General features: G+C 39.1%; 1 protein-coding gene across 2 annotated transcripts; it reads right to left on the bottom strand.

Moving 5' to 3' along the window:
• Nucleotides 1-106: 106 nt before the first annotated feature.
• Nucleotides 107-17,235, bottom strand: LOC117425946 (adhesion G-protein coupled receptor G5-like). 2 transcript variants are annotated; one of them, XM_034043276.3, is made up of 14 exons: nt 17,050-17,235; nt 11,043-11,144; nt 9,108-9,548; nt 8,487-8,559; nt 7,845-7,971; nt 7,154-7,285; nt 6,462-6,575; nt 5,263-5,308; nt 4,664-4,764; nt 4,003-4,118; nt 3,401-3,669; nt 2,691-2,781; nt 1,891-2,159; nt 107-1,468 (listed from the first exon to the last, which is right to left on the bottom strand). In XM_034043276.3, the coding sequence occupies exons 2-14, from the start codon at nt 11,104-11,106 to the stop codon at nt 1,329-1,331; spliced, it is 1,983 nt and encodes a 660-aa protein (XP_033899167.1). In that variant the 5' UTR covers nt 11,107-11,144; nt 17,050-17,235; the 3' UTR covers nt 107-1,328. The 2 variants fall into 2 exon arrangements, with proteins under 2 accessions (XP_033899167.1, XP_033899168.1); XM_034043277.3 differs by lacking the exon at nt 17,050-17,235 and adding an exon at nt 15,763-15,814.
• Nucleotides 17,236-18,431: the final 1,196 nt, after the last annotated feature.

Genomic DNA, 18,431 nt, shown 5'->3' with positions numbered 1-18,431 from the left:
CTTTAAGTTTAAAATTGCAGGTTTGTGGACCTGTGATATGAAGAGGAAAATGGAAGTATTATTATTATTATTTATTTCTTAGCAGACACCCTTATCCAGGGTGACTTACAATTGTTACAAGATATCACATTATTTTTACATACAATTACCCATTTATACAGTTGGGTTTTTACTGGCGCAATCTAGGTAAAGTACCTTGCTCAAGGGTACAGCAGCAGTGTCCCCTATCAGGGATTGAACCCACGACCCTCCAGTCAAGAGTCCAAAGCCCTAACCACTACTCCACACTGCTGCCCTACTACTCCACCCTGCTGCCCTGTAATATAATTGCAAAAAGTAATAGTCAGTATTTGATCCTACCAAAAAAATATTTATTCACAAAAGGTGCCACATGAGCACCTATTCACTAGACTGTGAGGTCTGTTTTCTTTAAAGGGTGTTAAGAAGCTTTCTTTAAAGGGTGTTAAGAAGCTATTTCTTAGGGTTAAACCGTGCTTTGAAAGATGAGAATCAACTAATAAACCCTTTCTGAAACCGGATTCCTGAACTGCACTGAACCTGGTTTAAATACTCTACATGGACTTTAAAAAACAGTCTTCAACAAAATATTCCTTGTGAAACGGGCCCATTGTGCAGACAATACTGGATGGGCTTTGCTGTTTTGAATTGCTATACAGTTAGGGGTGTTTTTCACGGTTCCCATTGAAAAGAACATCTCTCTGGAAAACTACATGGACAACAACATGTACCATACTTTATTTAAAAATATATATATATATATTATTAAGACAACAACCATTTTTATTCAAACAAAAACAAATGTAATTTATACAAATAATAGGTAAAACTTAAGTTAAAAAACTAATAAAAAAATGTACCCCCCTCCCCCCCCCCCTCGTTAAACAAAAACATTTATTGCACGTAGAATGTTAGATAGTTTAAGAACAGAAAATCGCTGATAGAAAAGAGAAGTAAAAGGCTTCAGCATACCGCACGACTAGAGATTTAAAATGCTGCTTTAAACAGAAACAGCCCTGATAGCATTATTACCGTATTTACATTCTGCGCCACCTGCTGGCCATAGTACAGTATGTGTGTTTTTTTTGTTCTAAATAATTTCATGGAATCTCTTCAGTTGGAATTCTGGGGCTTGATAATGTCATTTTCTGCTTGTGTGTTTTAAGGGTTTAAGAATTTCTATTCAAATGCAATCACATTTACCATTGTAGGCATAGTGGCAACAGATGCATTTAACACAAAAGAGGTCTCTTGAGTCAGAAGCACGGCGCAGCATGATCTCTGCTGAAGATGCACATGTGCTTGTACTACTAAGAGTTCAGTGATTTAGATTCTGCAGCATTACTGGATGAAGTGTTTCTCAATGAACCCAACCAAAACTTGCTTAACCTGGATCCACTGGTGCCTTGTTTGGGTCTCATGAGAAAGTAACGCACACAAAGGCAGAAACCTGCAAGAGACAAATAATAGGGAAAATCAATGTGTTTAAATTGGGAATGTTTGAATAGACTCTGTACTCAGCTCTCTCACAGGGATCTTAATTATGGGCTCTACACAGCAATGCTGAACAAGTACAGTACATTTGACCAGTATGAGTGTAAAGGATGCTTCCATAACAGTTGACAAGAATATCATACTTTATTTCATTCTTCAAAAACTTGCTTTAAATAAGTTAAGTAGCTTTAAATATCATATATGTACCTTTTTATGAGGTGTGCAAACTTATTGTGTGTTTTTGAAACAATTTTTGATAAGGCTGTGAAGTGCTCTGCCTACGAGTCCAGGAGCTCCTCTTCAGTTCTCGTTCCTGCCACATAAGTTTGTGTTCTGAGGTGAGTAAAATAAAGCTGGCGATGTGAATGCTGTACCCACCTTGCAGGGAGTTTAGGATGGTGGATAACAGCTGTCCAGTAAAGGTGAAGGAGAAGAAATTCAGCCCCCAGGTGGTTCCAAACAGACAGGTGAGCATCAGCACCGAGGAGACCAGCTTCCAGGAACTCCTCTCTGGAGTGCATTTGTGTTTCTCTGTATGTCTGATCCTGACGACTGTAACCACCAACATGGAGATACCGAAGAGGAAAATCACAACAAAGTACCCAACGTTTGCGATGTAATGGACCAGCGGATGCAGTATCCAGCACCTGTTTAACAAGAATACAAATCAAAAATCCACACGCATATCAATGAGCCAACGCTCCACTCTTCTGTATCTTTCTTCTACTGCGTGTGATGGGACTGCTGGTGACGCAGAGAGGTTTCTTACAAGATGCTAACTTTATTAACGTTTACCTCAGTAAATGAACATGGAATTTTGCCATGCATTTACCATCATTTACCGTGGTTTGCCATGTTTTTAAATTTGCTTTACCATACCTCTCTTTGCTTTACGTAGCTTACCTACAGCTGTGGCCAAATGTTTAGCTTCACCTAGAATTTTAGGATTGAGACCATTAAAAAAAATAATATATGAACATAATTTAGATCATGCAATCAATAAACTACAAAATGATATTGCAAAATAATCTACCGGTCCGGAAGCCATAATAGGATTTTAGTATTTCATGTTAGGTTAGGTATTGAAATGTCACATTTTTCCATTTTCGTCAGTTTTTCATTAAGTACCGTAAAAACCGGTGTATAAGTTATCAAACTCAGAGGTGAGTGGGACTTACATTGTTGTTTCAGTGCCTGTTGAGGATGTGATGCGATACAAACCATAAGCACCTCTTGAAGCAAATCCACACACAAAAGCAGCAGGGAGCACTGTGAAAACAAACAAGCAGAAACACTTTTTAAAAACGGCGAGGTTTTTCCAGAGCTCCAAAAAATAAAATACCTTGTAGGAAACGCTGCTAAATGTACAAACACCAATCATAGAAAACACATCGCACTTAACCTGGTAAGAAATGAAACACAGGGTGTCTATTCAATTCATTTACACAGAAGAAGATCGATTTATTATTTGAACTGCGGTCCTCTCTGGAGTTGGTTCTCATTATCCCTGTAATTCAGAATGTCTTGAATAACAAGTCAGTAACATCTTCAGCATTTCAACATCGATCTACACATACTCTGCACTACAGTACCTCTCCATACTGTAAATACATTTCTACAAGTTTACCAGGGTAGTTTTGCATGGTATTGGTGCACTTTTGGCATGCTTTTCCCACAATTATACTATGCATTCACCACAGTTTACCCTGGTTTGCCATGTTTGTTTTTTTTGTAATATGCTTTACCAGACCGCTCTGTGCTTTACAATGCTTGCCTATGCTTTACCATGCTTCCACTGTGCTTTATTACACTTTGCTATGCTTTTACTATTGGAAACATGTACAAGGGTAGGGTTCTCCCTTTCAAATGCACTTGCTTCTTTACTTACCAAAGCCCACAAGGCAGAGCTTGAGCATGTATAGACTCGTGTATGTGCGAAACACCTGACACAGCAGCCTGTAGACATTGTAGGCTTCGATTCCCATCCAGGTGAAGGAGCAGAGCAGGGAGTAATGCAGCATGAGGGCCAGCAAGAGGCACACTCCTTCATTACACAGAGAAGCCAGAGTCATATTTAAAAGAAAGCTGACGTTCAGCAGGAGCAGAGCCACGGCTAGGTTCATGTGGATCAAGCTGGATTTGTCAGAAGTACATTTCCTGCAGAAAAAAATGAAAGGCTCAGCAGTTTGCAAGGAATTGAATTTGCAGGAAAGTCATGACACCATTTCAATCTGCAACATGCAACTTTCAAACAACTTCTGAATCTTGCTGTAGTCTTTATAAAAAATGTGACAAACCTACAGTATATCATGGTAAAAAAAAAAGAAAACAACACGACTCCTCTATTAAGTGTAGTCAAACCACATTAAATCACAGAGACCACACTGCAAATGAACATGGATCCTGATCTCTATAGAAGGAATGCTTTATAGCGCTTGCAATGCTGCAGTGAAGTGGACTCCTGACACTCAAACTGATTAAAACAAATACCTCTGACACAAAAACAGCCCGATAGTGAGAACGCAGCACAAGGCAGAGATCCCACATCCGATGTAGGTGATGTTTGTCTGTGCTTCCAGATTGTGCACAGGCTTATTGGAAATTTGCTGCAACAGAAAAAAAAAACAAAGTGAAAAAAACAAAGTGAAACTGGCAAGCTCCTAACCACAGACAGAAGATATCATTAAATTGAACATCAGTTGCCACGTGTGGTAATTTCAGGTTTTGCTTGAGTTGCTGTTCACGATGCTTTGCTGCCACACACACAGTTTCGACATATTGATTTATTAGATAATGCAGCTTGCTGTGTTGCCTGATCCTGCATGTTCTTTAACCACACTGTACATTCAGCACAATCTGTATGGTGTGATGAAGCACCACAATTCACCAACACTCACTGGGCCCGATTCTCAAAGCTCCAAACTGACATTAGTGTTTTTGTTTTCAGGAAGGAAATTACAATTAAGAGTTACAATTCTAAAACAAAAAAGAAAAAGCTCAAAACTACTTCCAAACCCCTGCGTCGTTTAATTCTGGTTTGGTACAGTAACTTTATTAAACTTTGCTAATGAAACTTTTGACATACATGTATGCTACTACAGTTATCGGACGCACAAATGTACCAATATAAAGTCTAAACGATTATACCTACCAACAGCACTGCAAAATAGGTCAAGTGATCGCAATGACATGCAGTTTGAGTGTCACTCTTCAAAGTTTTACAACCCGATTCATTCCAAAACATTTTGCCTTCTGAAACAAAGATTTGTTTTTTAATTGGAGGAGCAATCTACAGGTTAGCTTACATGTCATTCAAAAAGCTGGTTACATTAACCACCAATTGCACTATTAATGTTGTAGAAACAAACAAAATTATGATTTTTTAAATCCTTTGTTGGACCAGTAATTCGTTGAAATCAATTTATTTGCAATGTGTTTTCTTGCGTAAATTTCAATGAGGTTTTGAAAACTGAAATGCAGAGCTAAACATATTCGGTAAGCAACTTCTTTTTTTTCAAAACAACAAAATGTATCGTTTGCTTTTATTTAAGCACTGACTCAATCTTTCCACGGACGCAGGAAAACCCACTCTTGTCACAAAAATTGTCTTGACGCAAAACTGTTCCTTCTGAATGTTCAAAAAGCATTAGGACACGCAGCTGTAAACGCACAGAAACTCAGCGCATTATCTACCATTACACAGACATTACATTTGAGGTTAAAATACATGTAACAGTTCTTTAAAATTACCATGTGGCAGCCCATCCCAGAAAACACATGTTCTCGTCATATTCTCCTGGAAAGTAAACAAAATAGTGTTAACTACTGTTACAGGCTTTTCACTGCATCAGTGCTTTTGAATGCACTGCTGCTGCTGACCTCTAGATGGCCCCATTGAGCTACACATGATTGTATCTCAGTTTCACTATGAATAGGAGCGCCCACGAGCCATAAAAAAAGGGTGAGAGTGCACTACCTTTGCTATGTCAAGACGGTACAGTTTTGAAATCATGTCAGTTTCTTCAGTTCTGCAGCCTATTTGTCAGCGGTCAATATAACTCCAGCCTCCACTCTATGTCAGATCTAAATAGACCTTACAGAACCTGAACTAAAATTACTGGTAACGTAATGAAAACATCTTGCGACCTCCATACAGTACAGTACTCTGTATAATAATGCGAAACATGTACACAATAGGAACCTGTAAAAAAATTTAAAGTTCTTTAAAATGACCATTGACGCAAACAATCAATGAGAGATCGCAAATGCTATTATTTTGTAGTGAAAGTCCAATGCTTATGACTTAATTATTGCTGATTTAGTGTTGTTCGACTGCTTGAGAAGCTCAAGTAGCAAATGGATGCAGTCACACCTAGAACTGGAAAACTGTTACATAAGTGTCTGGAGCAGAGGTTAATTGCAGGTAATGGCTGCTGGTCTACTTGAACCTGGTACCCTGAGAGGATTCATTGAGAGACTATTACTCTGTGCCTGAGTCCTACAGTGAATGCATTGCTACTGTTGTGTTAGAACACTCAGCTGAGAGCTGAATTGCTGCACTACACAGAAAAAGAGATCCTTATTTAGACCTGACATTATACTGGGCCTTTGATGTGGTTTCCAAAGACTACACATGTGAAACTGCTGCCAGTTACAGGAAGTAAAAGATCCTGATGTGAGAAATGTGTATCTGTGTCAGACACGACGACTCATTGAAGATGTGCAAAAGCGGATCACATTCTGATCTAATCATAGCACACAGTGACACTGCTGGTCAGTGTATGTCATTTTAATGATGTTCTGATTGTTGTGCTTCCACTAGCCCTTTAGCACATGTTTGGCTTTATGTTTGGCTGTAAATTTCACCCACCCTCATTTACAGATACATTTAAAAAAGTCAATTTATAAACTGTTGCAACTGGGTTTATTTAAGAATGGTGGGCACTTACTGGCTGCTTCTTGTGAAAAAAGGTAAAAATCACTGGCTCAACAAGGTCAGCGATGACTTCGTTTTCAACCGTCACTCCAACGACATCCCCGTTTAAAATCACGCTGTTTTTGTCCTGCAACAAGTGTTGAGGTTCTCAGTGCACACCCTTTATAGGTGTTATTTGCAGTCTCTGGCTACCATAGAAACTGCAGCAGTGAGCACTGTTCTCTCAAAACTCTAGAAGCTACAAGTTATGACAGAACTATGACTTCACCTGTCTGAACACACAACTGATTGAACCGGTTTAAAAGAGGGAACTAAGGGGAACAAATACAGTTAGCCTTTGAAATGGAAATATGAAAGAACTTGCTGCATATTCACTTCTGTGTCCCGCTGAAATTATAGGTACAGGGCCAGACAGGAAACATTCTGCGCAATATATATATATATATATAGTATGTTACATTAGTAGTTATAAAGACAGAGATGGTAATAAGACTCCTATTACATAGCAGTTTCACCCATGCCAGAGCTTGGTTAGCCACTGTGTATAGGTAACAAGCTGAAGCTCATCATTAAACACACAGTAAAATAAGGGGTGGATCAAACCGCTGTGCAGTAGGAGTCCTATTTCCATCTCTGAAGAATTATATAAATGTATTGTGAATTCAATAACATTTGGGGGAGAAGAGATGGCTGCAGCTACATTACCTGGAAAAGGCTGTTGTTGTTATGAAACAAACAGATAATTTTTGGTGTTTTCCGTGCCCTGGTTTTGTTTCCCAGCAGAGTGGGAGGGATGTACACGGAGGGGGGCTTGTTGATGCCAGGGAACCTGCCTTCCTGTAGAACAAGGAGAGAGGCCGTTATCACTGTGTACAACTGATGCCTGTGTGTGACAGAACACAGGTTCCCCATCACTGAGGAGGAGAGTGTTCAAAGAGTTACACAGCAGCAATCTTGGGCTTCTATAGCGCATTTCACAGCCACAGATACCGAAAAGCTCTTTACAAAAAATGCACAAGAGTCCCAAGAATCACCATCTGACTGGCTTGAATGTTGTGAGCAGGATTTCTAAAAACGTTTAATCACAAACTCTGTTAAATAGCACTTTGTGCTGCAGAGGTACATACCTGCTCAATGATTGCAATGCACCCTGAGACATTACTAGTGACTGCTCACCACAGCAATGCACTGTGACCATGCGTAAACCAGACATGTGCCAAGCGTTACCTCAATAAGCCCTGGCTTTCACAATGCTTTGCCACACCTCCCTGTGAAACACCATGCTTTCACAATGCTTGCTACTCTCCTCTATGCTTTTACCATGGCACACCGCATGTAAATCTTCTTGCACTTCACTTTTTATAATAAAGCGCAGATCTAGAAAATCCCCTCTTACCCGTCGTACCACGGTGTTGCCCTTAAAATCAGGTCCCAATTTAAAGACTGCGGCTTGGATTCCACAGGGCAGTTCGAAGTCCTGCATGTCTCTCGTGAACTTTGACTGCATCAGTAACCTCTCCAACCTAAAGGGTAAGACACACAGAGGATTGAAGAGATGGAACCCACACCCAGCGCTTTATTTCATATTCCATTTCCACAGCATCATGCAAAACTTGAATACCTTTAGAAAAATGATTTAACATTTATATATGCAATATATATATATATATATATATATATATATATATATATATAAACGACAAGCCTGACCTCCCCCAACCCAAACCAAGCTGCATCAACAACAGTCAAAGCTGCCACAACAGCAGAATACACCAGCGGAGGCCCGGAGTAAACCGCTGACGCTCACAACATCAGTATGCATTGTAACTCCTGAATGTGTCCAAGACTTTTGCACAGCAGTGTATATCTGTTTTTTACTCTTGTTTCTTCCCAATTTCAAAGGCCTGATTTGGATATCAACTCCCCACATCCATCCTCATACTGATAAAGAGAAGCAACGATATTTAATGATAAAAATGTGTAGTTGTTGAGTGACCCACATAGTTAATGAAAGAAACTGTACTGGAACCACACTTACTCATCACCTCGCCCCGATTTCATAGCTGTTTGTCCATTACTGGTGTTTAACAGGTCTTTACACACCGCTACGTCTGTAATAAACATAGTAATCATAAAACATGATAGTAGTTTCAGTCCAGTTACAATAGGGTGTACCTATAAAATAATCTAGTAATAGCTCGGCCCAGATATATGATGTATGCATGTGACTGATATGAGTGTACAAGGACAGCTAGGGTCAACAAGAGGTTACTTTTCAAACACATGCACACTAGATATTTTATATTGTGGTTAGGAAACTCGCTTGCTCGCAGTGTGCATGGTCTTTTACACCACACAGTGGGCCAACACATTTTCACAAAGCATTAACTCAAAAGTTATTTAAATAATGCTTTTTAAGTCTGTTTATGTTATTAACAAATCATTAAAAAAAATGCCACAAGTTTTGTAAATTAATTAAAGACTGGAGTAAAAAGTTCTGAAAATATACTCCAAACAGTCTTCTAATAGTACATAGTAGTGCTAAAGTGTGTGCTGGTATAAGTGTTAGTTTTAATGCTGGTCTTCTAATAGCACAGTGCTGAAGTGTGTGCTGGTATAAGTGTTAGTTTTAATACTGGTATTAGTGAGGCATGCTTACCACATCGATTGCTTTCCCCTCTGAAGATATAGAACTCCTGGGCATTCTCTTCAATAATATCTCCACGTACACTTCCTTTGAAAATGCCTACATCTTTACTGCCACTATTATTGTTTAAGGATAAGTCGGTGCAACAAGTGGTCTGCGGAGTCGAAGGACCACAGAGAGTAAAATTTCTAGTTGTGTTGTATTCGAGCCGCAGTAAGTCCAGGAACCCGTCCCAGTACACACAGAAAGAAGTCTCCAGTCCTGAGCCCTGGGGCAGGCTGATGCTGGATGTGTTCACACAGCTGATAGTGAGCTCTCCTCCGATGAACAGGGTATCCGCGTTGCTTGAGATGCTCAGATCACTGCAGCCTCGCGTCACGTTCAGCTGGAGCTTCTGAGTCTCATTGCTGTGCTTTCTAACACCGCAGAATCGGAAGGCTCTTTCGCATCTCCCTGTTGAGATGAAAACGAACAAACCAACACCACTTCAGATCGAACGATCTTTCATACTATGCACCCGATTGTTGTGTACGAATGGTACCTGTATTACAATATGTTTTCTTCTTCTCTTTAATGTATTGTGAGAAGATTCACATCTGCTAATTTACACTGAAACCTTGCTTCACTGCAGCTACACAATAAAGGTCACCAGTCAGGGCCTTCAACGCAAGTAGTCCTTTAATACTGTAGTTCAGTTGCCCTGCCAAAAAACATATATAGCACAGATAGGAAACTTAACATGGTACAATTATACATGCATGACCAAAGGGGATATTGCTATCGCATTTACTTTGCAGTCAATGAATGGAAACTGTAAAAATGTGGGATGGTCTTTGTACCGAGGTGGCTATTAGGCAAGGTTTTACTGTATAAATAATGATACAACACAAGCATAACATTAACCTACTGTGAGACCCAGATCATATAAGAATTCAATAAACTTTCCCCTTGCATCTGGTTATTAGTCATTTTTCTTGTGGCTGTAAGTATGAGACCAGCTCTTTACTGTCTCTGCCCCCACTGAAGTCACACCTCTACACCCACGACCCCTCCCCCATGCAGCTAGAGCAATGCTGACACATCGGGGAGCTGCTGCTTCAGGAGAGATTAGCGCAGGGAAGGAAATTACCCAAATAATAGAATATATCATTGCAGTAGTTTCGCTGTGCACACATGACTCACGCATGTTCCAGGTTTTACATGACTCAGGGATGGCACCAAAATGTCTGCAGACCCATAACACATTAATGATGCAACTGACCTCAAGAACTACAAGGTAGTCCTAGTGGAAGCTTTTGAAAACCTCATCAATCTTGACAATGTTAGAAGTCCATGCCATTTTGGTTTAACTGTACTTAACATAATACAGGCATGGAAATAAGGCTCCTGTTGCACAGAAGTTTCACCCATTCCAGGTTTTAATACAAGCTTGATTGGCCACAGTGTGTATGTAACAAGTGCAGGTGTGTCTTATTAAACTCATAGTAAAACCATGAATGGATCAAACTGCTCTGCAATGGGAGTCTTATTTCCATCCCTGTAATATCATTGTTTTCCATGATTTTGTTCAACTTCCAGTATTTAGTTCTAAAAGCTATGCTTACTGCAACTTATTTTTGCAAAGAAATAGACTTTTTAAGGAAGAAAATGAGATAAATAATGTGACATGAGAATCATGAGAAATCTACCACTTTCATTTTTAATTCACCATTATTATATGAAAATATGCTGAAAGAATAAACTGATCTAGTGTAAATGTAAACAGCACAGTATATACCTTTGAAACATTTAACACAATCACGTGCAACCCAGTGTAACAACTTTACACACAAACATATGAACTAAAAACGTATTTAAACAATTACAACCTCCCCTGTGTCCCCCTCCCCTAATATCTGACCGCTCCCCTGCACGCATGTCCAGTAGAGATGGGTGATTATATCTTACCGTCATTCAGAAAGCAAGCAAAAAGCAGAAATGTACAAATCCGTCCCAATGTGACTGAGCACATGATCTGTCCTGTGGGTTCTCCTGCATCCACGCAATAATCTGAAACACAAAAGATGTGCTATGAAATATTTATTACAGGATTTAGAAGATGTGTCTCAGTGTGATGCAAAGGGTTATTAATACCCAGGGTGAACTCATTGTAAATGGCACCGAATACCAAGTGGCATCAATATGTAAACTCACAACGACAACACAAAGTAAGCCATGTTACAATTGACATACAGACGTCGTTGTTACAATATCAGCTAGTCTATGATTTTTTTGCGGCATTCAAGGTCCATTTTTGCTACAATAAATGTTTGCGTTTCTTATTCTTTTAATGTACGGCACATGTATGAATAATATATTTCATGGCACGTTGATTCTGCAGATTTTTAATAAATGCGAAATTATCAAACATTTCTTGCTTGTGAAATGTTCTTGTTTTACAGTAGTAGATACTAAGTAAATACTTGTGTACTTACACATAATTATAATGTTATTATGCATAGTAACAATGTACTTAATGTGTAACTCTTTTTGTACGAAATACCCTAACCCTATCCTAACCCTAACCCTAACCCTATCCCTAACCCTAACCCTAACCCTAACCCTAACCCTATCCCTAACCCTATCCTAACCCTATCCCTAACCCTATCCCTAACCCTAACCCTAACCCTATCCCTAACCCTATCCTAACCCTATCCCTAACCCTATCCCTAACCCTATCCCTAACCCTAACCCTAACCCTATCCCTAACCCTAACCCTAACCCTATCCCTAACCCTAACCCTAACCCTATCCATAACCTGATACAATTGTGTGCTGCCAAATATTGTGCAAAAAGTACATTGCAATTATGCATACTAATATTGTAATCATGTGTAAGTACACATGTATGTACTACCCCACCCCCACCCAATACACACCGCAGCAGGTGAACAGAGCCAGAAGCAACGGCAGCCACATTGCTGCTTACTGTTTTTCTGTTTCAAGCTCACTGACCACAACCTCAGAAATGTGGCTGGCATTCAAATCAGCAGAGAAATGTTGTCTTCTTTGTTGAAAAACAGCACTTAAAAAGAAGACAAATATATCTGTGGTGTCCTTGAGAAATGAGAAGAAAAATAAAATGAAACCATGCCTTTGGTGAGGTCGCTCTGCTGAACAGAATGCTACAGATCAGCAACAGTTGCTGGATAAGGTAAAGGGAGTTCAAACATTCTTAGTAACCCAGACACACATTCCTTGTATTTCTCTGTACTGGCAGAAGGCATGGGAAAAGCATGGAGGAAGTGGAAACTGTAGAAATGCCGTGCAAAAATACTGGTAAACTTTTATAAGGGTAATCTCAACACTACTACAGTACATGATAAAGAGCAAATTAGTGTCTTTTCAATCGTCACATCCTGGTGACTTATTAAAACTCAGAGGTGTAAAGCACACCTGTGTCTTCAAATGGGGTCTCTAACACTCTCTAAGTACAACTAGTACACCAGAGTGTAACCATGTCCCCATGCAACACTCTACCAGGACCTAGTGGATGAACCAGTGGATGAACCGGTACACTATTTGTTCTATCTTTTACTTTTATTTTGCATTATTAATAAAGCTTACAGGACGTACCATACATAAAACTGCAATGCAGACACACTCTGTTTTATTAATAAAGCTTACAGGACGTACCATACATAAAACTGCAATGCAGACACACTCTGTTTTATTAATAAAGCTTACAGGTCGTACCATACATAAAACTGCAATGCAGACACACTCTCTTTTTATAAATACGGATAGCATTTTGTTCGACGTTAATGTCCACGGGCAGACATTTATTTTTTATGTCTCTGTATTAAGATAGAGCTAGTGCTTAGTATAGCTAAAGGATGTGGGTTCTGGTCTTAGTTTATTTGTGTATTTGTCTCATATCTTTAAAGATGTGCTGCATGTTGGGGTGTACAAGCACTGGTCAGATGTTTAACACTCAAACCACATAACCCCCAGTAGTCATTGCTATTTCTGCAGTAATTGTGGAAAAAACTTTGCAGAACAGCCTGTGTCAGTATGCAAATGCTATGCAAACAGCAGCCGTGTTTCTGCAAAGGTTTAATGCAAAGTTTGCTTCATTTACATTTTTATGTTAACAAATGATGGTAGTTTTAAACTCATGGAATGAAAGTCGGCACAGCTCTTATTATTTAGTGTAGAAAACCCTTTCACTTTACTTGGCAGAAAATATTTTAGTTATTGGCCACTGGCTAACGTGTTAACAAAATTGTGTGTAATTATTGTTAATGGATAGTTAACCCAAAATGAACCCAAAATGAACAACATTCTGTAAACAGGTTAGTAAGCTAGTTCTATGAAGTTAATACACTAACCAGTGTTTTGTGTAACAAAGCTTTATATTCTCTAAGCACAGTACACATTGTTAAGCTGGCGGTCTAGGAAACCATTAACCCAAAATAACCATGGTCTACTCGCACCCATTATGTTTTAGCACATTGAATAGGTAGAAAAAGAATAACATTTGATTTTATTTTTCAATTTTCAATTATTTTAAAAATCAAATCAGTTTTTATGCCTGTTGAAACTGATCACAGATTACAAATTCAACTTCAAAATGGGATTTCTATTCCTAATATTTAAAGCCTATGCAGAGTCAAATGTGTTAACTGGTCTGTCTTAGTAGTTTGTTTGGTAACACTTTACATTAAGTGTCTCTAATTACTGTCTATTTACATAGAAGATACTTAGTATATACATGTGTAATTACAATGTAATTTATCATAGTTACAATGTACTTAATGTGTTAATCTTTTGTACGCTATAACCTAACCCTATCCCTAAACCTAACCCTAACCCTAACCCTAACCCTAAACCTAACCCTAACCCTATCCCTAAACCTAACCCTAACCCTAACCCTAACCCTAATCCTAGCCCTAAACCTAGCCCTAACCCTTTTCTGATACAATTTTGTATTTCCATATATCCTTCAAAAAGATTGACATATTAAGCACATTGTAATAACACTGTAATTATGTGTAAGTACACATGTATTTAAGTAACTGGAGTGTAAAGTATTAGCGTTTGTTTTAGAATCAAACAGCAATGGTAGGTGCACGTTTATAGAGGTGCATCGCATTTCTAAGAAGGATGTTGGGTCAACAAGGGCAGCGAGGTCCACAGTGCTAGTGACAATTTTGCCTTGTTAAGTACACAACTGTGTTAGATAATGAGTTCAAGAACAATAATTCTACATCGATCATATCAGAATAATTTTCACCTACATCATCTGTGAGTAATCCTTATATGGGCAGTGTTTCAACTATCAGGACAAAAGACGTTTCTTGTAAGCCTCACTCTACCAATCAAGTAGTTAGTTTTGCATCACAGGCGTGCTCAGTTTGCATAATTTGAAGCGCTGCTATAGAAAGCAGCCCCTATCTGTCTGATAGAATTGGCAATTTCCCAACTGACGCCGCTTTCTTTAAACACCTGCCTAATTACAAAAGACTTTCTCTCAGAAACCTGCAGCTCTTTTTTAACACGCGCTCAGAGGTGTCAGTTGGAAACAATAGGCTGCGTTGTTTCATTTTTTTCGCTTTACCACCAAAAAAAAAGTTAAATATTGAGGATATCCTTGCCAGATAAGGAGATCAAAGAGCAGGTGTACTTTAAATACAGTTACAGGTGTGTAAATAATTCCGTCTAAAGTAAAAATAGCATATACTTTTCTGCGAGGCAGACTTTGTGCTGGACTGAAAACAAACACAGCAGCGAGGAAGCCTTATTAACAAGGCAGCAGAAATGATTTAATCTTGGGAGCAAATTGGACTTTTCGTATTTTTTTCACGCAAGGAAAAAAACACAAGATAAGAAAAATCTACTTACAGCCCCAAAATCACAGGTCGGATTTGTACTTGTATCACCTATAGCTGTACCTTCCATAACCCAGGACTTGTTCATAACAGACGGCTGCAGCAGTGGGACTTTGTATATGAGTAACAAACACTCACCCACATACATCTACACAATGCAGGCGCTTTACCCACAGCTCACCACCCCTCTATGCGAGACGAACATCCGATACTGGGAAATATTTGTAGATAATTGTTAAAATTATTATTAAAGTTATCAGTTTATCAATTACTTTTCTTTTTTGTTAAGTATTTCTAGTGAAGATTGATGAGTATTCTGTTGAATCCTGATTCTCCTTGAATATAGAGTTCTTGCTATATATATATATATATATATATATATATATATATATACACACACACACACACACACACACACACACACACACACACACACACACACACACACACACACACACACACACACAGTAATGTGAACATTTATTAGAGCACCCCTTTGCTTTTGATTTGTTGTGCATATAAAATTGTGATCCTATAATTGTCTGTTCTGCAGTCAACCAGCAATATCAGATCTATATGTAGTAGAGATCCTAGTATGATTGTGTGTTATGCAGTAGTGAAGTAAATACAAGGATGTTTTTTTGTAAAGACGTTATTGAGTGAGTACACTGTAACAACCGATTAGAGCTCTAAAACAGATTTAGAGGCTCAGGAATCTGCAAGGAGGATTTTAAAAGACAAAACATAAAACCACACAACTTTTAAGCTCCACTTAAACCCCCTGAAGAAGTTGCTTACCTTAGAGGAAGACCGATCGGATTGTATTGTTCTGAATAGGAACCAAGCTAAGCATTCTGAAAACTACACATCACAACCCTGCCTGCATCTATAGGCCACACCGTTTTGAATAGATTTAAAAGATATTTCGGTTTCACTGAGTCACATAAAAGAGAAGTGCACAATGGTCTATTGCTGTAAGCCTAGCCATTCTACACTATTGTATAACATGTCTGGATTTGTCCTGTTTCTCCCTGCGGATTATATAGGTAATGCTTTGACAATAGCATGATAGCATGAATTAGATTTTAGATAATGAAGGCTCAGGTTCAGAAATCTCTCAACACCTCAATCTTCATAGATACCCAACAGTTATGTAAACTATAAGGAAAAGAAATGGAGCAAAGAAAGCACATGTTTTGGCTTATGCCTTTATCAAGATAACAGAGATGAAGGCAACAGGCAAAAAGACTCCTCTACAGTAGTTTTTATTTCAGAATTTATCCCACAAAGCAGCCCCCGAAGAGGAAACGGACACAAGCCTAGTACATAAACTCTTTGGAAGGGTTCACTGAGCCCTCTATCTCTAAAGCACACTGTACAGAACGACAGCATATCTGCTTATCCATCCACTAGGAAATTATACATAATAGCCTGTGCAACCGAGCAGGGCGGGTCGACCTTCATTTCCATGGTAATGCTCAGGCTCCCAAAGACTATCGCTTAACTAAACATGTAAAGTGTGTCGTCAAAGGAAAAGCAAACAGCAAACAGCAAACAGTTACAGAAATAGTCACAACTGCCGTGCACGAAGGAGCTTCTAAATTATTTTAGTTATTTATTTGAAGCTTTGATAGGATCAGCATTTTAGAGCATTTTCTTGTTGTTCTTAGCACAGTGTTAAAACGCTTTGAGGAATTTGTTTGCAAGGTGTTTACTCAATTCTTGCTTGCAAGTTTTAAAATATACAGAAGTCAGAAACTGGTGGGAGAAATTATGTACACAGCAAAGATACATTTTTAACAGAATAAATAGCTTTCAGGAATAAATAAACTAGACAACAACTAAACAGAGACATTCTTAAATTAGATACAAAAATTGTATTACTAACACTTTATAATGAAGGTGCACCAATACCAGTAAGGGGTTACAAGATAGTACCCCTTACCCTTACCCAAATCCTATGAAAAGTAACAGAAAAAAACACTGGATATTAACTCATTAATAGCTATAAATATTTATATTATTAGTTTATCAAAAAACATCACTATATATACTATAATGATCAAAGACACAACAATTCTGTACCTTTAACAGAGCTGCTTGGCTTTCCCCCTTCTTCGGCGATGTGTTCAGAATTGAATGGTATTCAGTGTTGGCAGGAAGGGGCCAGGAGCCTCTTTTCATTAACAGTAGAGCTGTGTTTGTCCCAAATTGTTAAGAGAGTGAGCAAGCTGCTGGCTGATGAGAACCTCCCCTTTAACCTTAGTGCCAAGAACGTTCCACCCACATTAGAGCAACCAAGCTGAAGCTAGCCTGTGGGAGTCCCTGCTGCACACTGCACGGGCATACAGCTCTTATGAAACAAAGCAGGTGCCTTGAGGACCACGGGATTCAATAGAAAATCCCAACCATAAGCATGTGGCAAGGGTGTGTGGCACAATCACATGGCAACTTCTGTATTCTCGCGGTCTGGGAAAATAACTGTATGATCGTGTGTGCATGCTTGCCCGTGTGTGGGTGTGTGTGGGAACCGAGTTAACGAGGTAAGTGAGATACTGTATGGGGTTCTTTTAATTTTCCTGACCACTGCAGTGTGGAAGGCAGTTGGTTTGAGCAGCTCAGTGGGTATAGTGCTGGGCAACATTGTGGAAGGCAGTGGGTTTGAGTAGCTCAGTGTTTAGAATGCTGGGCTTTCTACGTCTCAGTTTTACATCTCATCCGAAGGACAGAGCACAAGGAGGTTAATTGACTTACTCAGGGTCACACACAGTGAGTCAGTGGCTGAGCGGGGAATAGAACTAGGAACCTCCTGGTAGCAAGCCCCATTTCTTTAACCACTGAACCACCAAGCCTCCTATAGCACTTTTACAAAATTGACTTGTTTGACGGCACTGTGTAACAGGAAAAAGCACCAATCTTTCACTTACTTATTTGGCACTTTTATGTCTTATTATTTGAAATTGAGACGTTGATTTTATTCAGGCACGTTTTATAAATGTATGTCTGATTTGTATCATCTTCACTCATTCCCACTGTTTAGTTATACAGCTGATACACACCTGTAGAACTGCTTAACCATCTAAAGCAGGGGTCTCCCATCCTGGTCCTGAGGGGCCGGTTCCCTCCTGGTTTTTGTTCCAGCTGTTCCCTAAATTAATTAATTGAACCAATAAACACTTAACTGGTCCAATGAAGTAATTTAGGGTACAGTTGGAACAAAAACTAGGCAGGACACTGGCTCTCCAGGACCAGGATTGGAGACCCCTGCTCTAAAGGGTTTATTCCAATACAGCAAACCACATGTGAGAATTTCATCTTCAGAAAGTGCCGTTCTACTGATTGGAATCAATCAAGCCATCATTAGTGCAGGTTTAGACACTGAAATTGTAACATCATCTGGGTCTAGTAACTGCTGGGCCAATCCAGTCATTTAATCACACATGTTTTACAGGCACTGTATTTATATA

This window comes from Acipenser ruthenus, chromosome 20, assembly GCF_902713425.1.
Source record: "Acipenser ruthenus chromosome 20, fAciRut3.2 maternal haplotype, whole genome shotgun sequence".
NCBI classification, from domain to species: Eukaryota; Metazoa; Chordata; class Actinopteri; order Acipenseriformes; family Acipenseridae; genus Acipenser; species Acipenser ruthenus.
Note: the sequence above shows the minus strand (reverse complement) of the source record. Positions and strands in the feature narration are given on the sequence as shown.

What these genes read in the sequence shown, in the direction of transcription:
- LOC117425946 (XM_034043276.3), bottom strand. Translation starts at nt 11,106, where the DNA reads ATGTGCTCAGTCACATTGGGACGGATTTGTACATTTCTGCTTTTTGCT. An exon ending in TGCTTGCTTTCTGAATGACG is followed by an intron (nt 9,549 to 11,042) that starts GTAAGATATAAT and finishes TCATCTCAACAG; the next exon opens with GGAGATGCGAAAGAGCCTTC. An exon ending in TTTTTCACAAGAAGCAGCCA is followed by an intron (nt 5,309 to 6,461) that starts GTAAGTGCCCAC and finishes TTTACTTTCCAG; the next exon opens with GAGAATATGACGAGAACATG.